Genomic DNA, 5219 nt, shown 5'->3' on the forward strand with positions numbered 1-5219 from the left:
ACGGGCCGAAGCGAGGCGGGAAGCATTTGCCCGGCTTCCCAGGCTTGAGGAGTGCGATAGTCACAATGCCCGCTTTCCAGGAGGCCGGAACGCCACCGTCGCTGATGCTTCTGTTGAACGCAGCCACGAATTCTTTGCGGGGGGCGAGGGGCAGTTGTCGCCGGGCTTCGCAGTGAAGCGAAGCCCGGCCCCGGCGCACTCCGGAGACGCATCTCCCGCGATGCAGCGTCGAGCTCCGCAAAGGGAAATCAGACGTGGCGGCGCACGCTCGCGCCCAGGTGTCGGTGCGCTCCTTTGTGGCGGTCGGTTGGCCATCCGCCGCCGCAACCGGCGAACTGGCGGGGCGCGGGCGAAGACTGCCCTGGCGAGGCCTCAGCTTGCCGCCTCCCCCGGCACCGGTCGCGAGCACCGCCCCTTCCAGCGAGCAACCGCGACTTTGCGAAGAGATGCGTTCGTCGCTGCTGTGCGAGGCGGCGAAGCAGCAAGTTCCTGCGCCGCCCAACAAGGCGGCCAGTTTCAGCGTCCGGAACGGTGGAGCTCTGCCTTCCGAGGGCCGGTGAGGGCGCCGATCCCCCGCCTGGAGAAGTGCGGGGGGCCCGTCGCAGTGGGGCGCTGGCGCCAAAGGAAACTGCCGAAAAGAATAAAAAAAAACACCCTCACTTGTTCACAGCAAAAAGCGTGTCAAAGTGAACACGCACCGCAACTTGCCATTTTTTCAACCACTTCTCCAAAGAGGGATTCAATTCCCCCCTGCTTGAGAAACCGCCAGCATTCCATCGGCCGACCCGCAAAAGGGAACCAGGATTCAATTCCACGCCCCCGCAAAGCCGGAGAAGCTGCCACCGACAAATCCACGGCGCAAGAGATGTCGCCAATTGTCGGGCGTGTGGGGATATTGGGCGGGAAATCAACTGCATTTGTCCCGCGCCTCCTGCAGAAGGCGACACGACAAGGTGGCCGAGTTCGCCGCGGGCGCCCTCCAGGCGTCTGCCAAGCACCTCACATGTCTATCTCTGCAATTCATGGAAAATTTTGGAAATAAGTACCCGAGGAGCCACTCCATTGGTCAAATTTCGTGGGAGAAATCCACAATATTTATTGATCTCTTCACCTCGCGTGTTGTGGGGCTACTGGAGGCCTGGCTCGGTCGTATCTGAAAATCAAGCGAGGCGTGACGTCTACTGAACAGATTTTAACTCATGGGGTTTGACGAGCCTCGCCACACCATTTTCTGTTTTGATTTTGGTGTTCGTCACGTCGCCGTTTTTTTCTGGCATGCATCGGCGATGCTTGTCGTTGCCTGACCCGCAGAAAATGCTGGATTTATGATTGATCGTGTTCAACCCATCTTGCTCCGCCGCGCCTAGAGCTTGTGGTGGCGGTGTTTTCGTGCCTGCTTTGGTATTCCAGCACTGCCCAGCCGAGTTGCTTCCTTTCGCGGTATTGCTGGTGCTGGGGCACTCCTCCACGACAGGCGGCGTGTAATGGAGAAAAGTAGGTGGCATCGTGATGTCGTAAGTGCCACCAGCAAATACCGCCCTAGGATGGGCGGCGCTTGGCGCATCAAGAAGTTCCTTCACGGCGCTTCGCAGTCGCTCCACCAGACCCCAGGCCTCTGCAACTTCATGCGCCGTGACTATGTCTACGTCGCCAAAAATATCACGTTGCTTTTCTGTTGTCAAACGGATCTCACTGATTCCCTTCAGCTGGAGGAGTTCTTGCAGGAAAAGGGCACACCTCTCTGCCAAATACTTCTCCAGGCTGCGCATCGTCCACTTCCTCTGGGGTGGCGGCGATTTGGTCTGCTGGAGAAGTTCATGGGTCTTGAGGAAGCCTAACGCGGCCACGGAGGTATTGCTCACGTCCGTCACACAGAGCGTGTAATGGTGCTGAATGCAGCGGTACAAATTTTTTTGGCCCTCCATGGGTACAAAGTCATCAATCCAAAGCGACTTGTAAAACTCGGGACGCGTCGTCAGGGAAGCTGTCATGGAAGAGAGCACCACGTCCCCGGGGAAGGCAGCCTGCGTGCCAGACGGGGGTGCGGTCTCGGGGGAAGTCACACGTTTCACTAGGAAAGAGAGAATCAGATTTATCCCGCTGAGCAGGGAGTTGGGAAGAACCTTCGCGTTCATGCTCAACTCACGGAGTATCGTCATAAACTGTTCGACTGACCTCAATGTGACAAATCGCGCCCCCCGAACCACCGGCCCCGCCGGTGTCCAGGCCGCCTGAAACGGCAGGGTAACGATGCCCTGCCCCTTGCTTGTGACAACGGCAAGGTGGTCCCTAACGTAGTCTCTGGACAGCACCTGCGTAGCAGAGAAATACAGCTCATGCCCAGCGGAGCGTAGGGCCACTTCGGATTCCACGAACTCCAGAAACGTTGACCACACAGGGGAGGCGAAGATGTCCCCCAGGTGCCTTGCTCCGTCCCGCATGTAGAGGATGGCAGTGTTGTAGCCCTGCTTGCTTAATTTGCCCACGCGAGTGAGATGTGTAGAACGTTCAAACGGCGGTGCCGAGTTTTCGCCCAAAAAAGTTTCACTGCGCCGAACACAGACCTCATCAAAGGAAAATTTGAACGACACAGCTTCCGTCGCTTTCACCGTTACCCCATTCTTCTTGTCGGAGCGTATAATCCCATGTTCGCCCGCGTTTTCGACGACATCCAGTAGAAGAAGGGAATGAAAGCGTTCGCCCGAAGAGTTTCCATCCGTTGAAAGCGTTTCCGTAAAGAGCGGCTTGATGCCGCCTGCGGGTGCTGCAAGGAGGCCTCCAAAGAGGTTTACCCTTATCTGTGTTTGCATCCACCCGTTGGCCAAAAACTTTAGCACGCCGTTATCGCATCGGCGTAGCTTCTGCACGGAACTGGTTTCACGGCGCCTCCGTCGAAGGTCCCCCCCCGCATCCTCAGTTGCCGCCTCCACGTTGGCGACCAAGAAACTGGGGAACTCGCTGTTGGAAATCCGCAAGGCAAGGCGAATGTCATCTAAATACATCTGGAGCGACTTGCATATGATTCCTGGCGACCACCCCGTGGAGGACTTCTGCAGGGCCATGAATGCCTGCCTCAGATCGTCAGCTGTGGGGCTGTTAGCGTCACTATCACTGTGACCTTTAAAAGCAGGGACCATCAGCGCCTTGCAGCGAGCCAGCGCCAAGTTCAGAAGAAAACGCATGCTCACCGTGACTTCACGGACGCGTCGATGACGTCGTATGCTCCGCAAAAGGCGATGCACCTCCACCATTAACAGCCTCTCCGACAGGGACAGCTCCACCCCACCCAGCGCCAACGGTTGCGTCAGCGTTGTCGTCAGCTGTGGGCTACGAAGTACCCTTCGAAGCAGAGAAGCAGTTGTGGAAGGCTGCCGACTTTTAACCACCCCATGAATTGTCTCCGCACTGGAAATGGCAATAAACATTTTTGAAACAACAACGTCATCTGCTTCCTCTACAAATTGCCGCAGAATGGCAGAGAGGATTAACACGCCACAACGATAGTCGTCGGTCGTCATCCCTTTTAGGGCACTGTGCGTCAACCCCTTCACATTTTCTGGACCCGCAACCTCATGATAGCTAGCGTGGAGTAGGGTTGGACCGTACAGGGGCGAAGTATCAATGATTGCCCTGGTGAAACATGTCGGCCCTTTATTACCGCTTTCATTCGCAGGCAACAATTCCTTCGCTTGGTCATGCTTAAGAACTGTGAGGGAGATCTGTAAGGAAACGTTTGCAGCTTCCTCGCTGCGCAGCGTGGGATTCCCGCCACCTTCTCTCCTTCTGGCGGTCAAACTGCTGAACACGGCCAAGAAGAGCTCTTCCATGGGCGGCCACATATCCTCAGGATGTTCTCTTCTCTTTATAACATCGATACCAGCCCCAGAGTACAGCAGCAGCAGAGCAACACCATGGCCAGCAATGTATGCATCTGCCAGTTCAGTCACTCTATCTCCACCTCCAGAGGCAGGGTATTCCACCAGAATGTCGGATGCAGACACGCCGGAATTACACCCTTTAGCATAATGGTTGGGGGCATCAATAACCTCGACAGCTTGCCTGCGTGTGTTTCCTGGTTTGTGTGGGCACGGCCGTTGGCAAAGCGGGACCGAGTTTGACAGGGCTGCAGAGGCTTTGTGCAGATCCCACGAGGCAGCGTCAGTTGAGCTAGGCATTGTATGGTCGTTATGATAAGGGTGGGCCACCTTAACGGATGGGAGACTTTGCTCTGCTGCTTCTGTATCACTCTTGTTATTCCCACCAAACACAGAGTCCTCCTCGCGCGCTGGCGACACCCCTCCGACACGATTTGGGCTTACCGCAAGGCGACTGCCTTCCGCGGAACCCGAACCCTGAATCCAGCGTAGCGAGCCCCCGTTCTCGCCCAGAAGCGGAAGTCCGTCGAAAAGGAAGAAATTGAGGTTCTCCCCATCCTCTACTGCGGTTTTCGCCTTGCCGCTCTGCGTGGGTGCAGACTCCGGGCCATCCCCGGACTCGGGGTGGCCGCGCGAAGAAACGTCGGCCAGAGACCCCATTCCGAAGGAAAGACCGGGCATGGGTGAAGCTGCCGGGCCAGCGTTCCCATTTCGCGTCACTGCAGCCGCCCCGTTGTGGTCCTCAAAAGAACCAAATATGGAGAGCGGCGGCACACTCGAGCTCATGGAGCTAGACAGCCTCAAAAACGGGTACGAATCTCCCGCTTGAAGTGAAGTCTCAGTCGCGTCCTTCCGGGCAACACTTTGTGTATCCGCCCCTTTTGTGCTCTCAATGGGCGGGAGAGCCTCAGTCTTGTGGAATGAGCCCATGAGGAGCCCCAAACCCTTTACTTGACCCTCCGCACCACCAGCAGTCTCTCCTAGTTGTTCGCACTCCCGCAACTTGCCGTGGCGAAGAAGATAAAAAGAGAGAAAGAAAGAGGGGGTGAAGAAGCGAAATTTTGCAAAAGCGTGCACAAACCATTAAAAAAAAACCAACAGCCCCAGCTACACACAGTGAGGGAACCAGGAGTAACACACAAAAGAAAGGAACAAGACTGGGCGAGGGAAGTGCAACAGTGATGAGGCAATTCTTCTCGAAAGCAGAAATACACATCGTACAGTACTAGCATCTGTTTAAGAAAAATGTTACCTAAACGCAACCAAAATGAAACAAGAAACGCATATATATAAGAATCCCACACTAGAAACAAGCGCATGCACGATAGAAAGCACGGAAGAAGA

At 55.9% G+C, this 5219-nt stretch overlaps 2 protein-coding genes across 2 annotated transcripts, besides 1 other annotated feature; one reads left to right on the forward strand and one right to left on the reverse strand.

The window, feature by feature from the left end:
* Nucleotides 1-220: 220 nt before the first annotated feature.
* On the forward strand, nucleotides 221-1042 carry Tco025E_08020 (uncharacterized protein; the record flags this gene model as incomplete). The annotated part of the gene is made up of 1 exon (XM_029374877.1): nucleotides 221-1042. One exon carries the CDS (start codon nucleotides 221-223, stop codon nucleotides 1040-1042), a length of 822 nt encoding a protein of 273 aa, XP_029224978.1.
* Nucleotides 1043-1178: 136 nt separating this feature from the next.
* On the reverse strand, nucleotides 1179-4805 carry Tco025E_08021 (uncharacterized protein; the record flags this gene model as incomplete). The annotated part of the gene is made up of 1 exon (XM_029374878.1): nucleotides 1179-4805. The coding sequence occupies one exon, from the start codon at nucleotides 4803-4805 to the stop codon at nucleotides 1179-1181; it is 3627 nt and encodes a 1208-aa protein (XP_029224979.1).
* Nucleotides 4806-4889: 84 nt separating this feature from the next.
* Nucleotides 4890-4916: a sequence feature (GA-rich).
* Nucleotides 4917-5219: the final 303 nt, after the last annotated feature.

The sequence above is a fragment of the Trypanosoma conorhini genome (assembly GCF_003719485.1).
Source record: "Trypanosoma conorhini strain 025E chromosome Unknown Tco_14.4_contig_00683, whole genome shotgun sequence".
NCBI lineage: Eukaryota > Euglenozoa > Kinetoplastea > Trypanosomatida > Trypanosomatidae > Trypanosoma > Trypanosoma conorhini.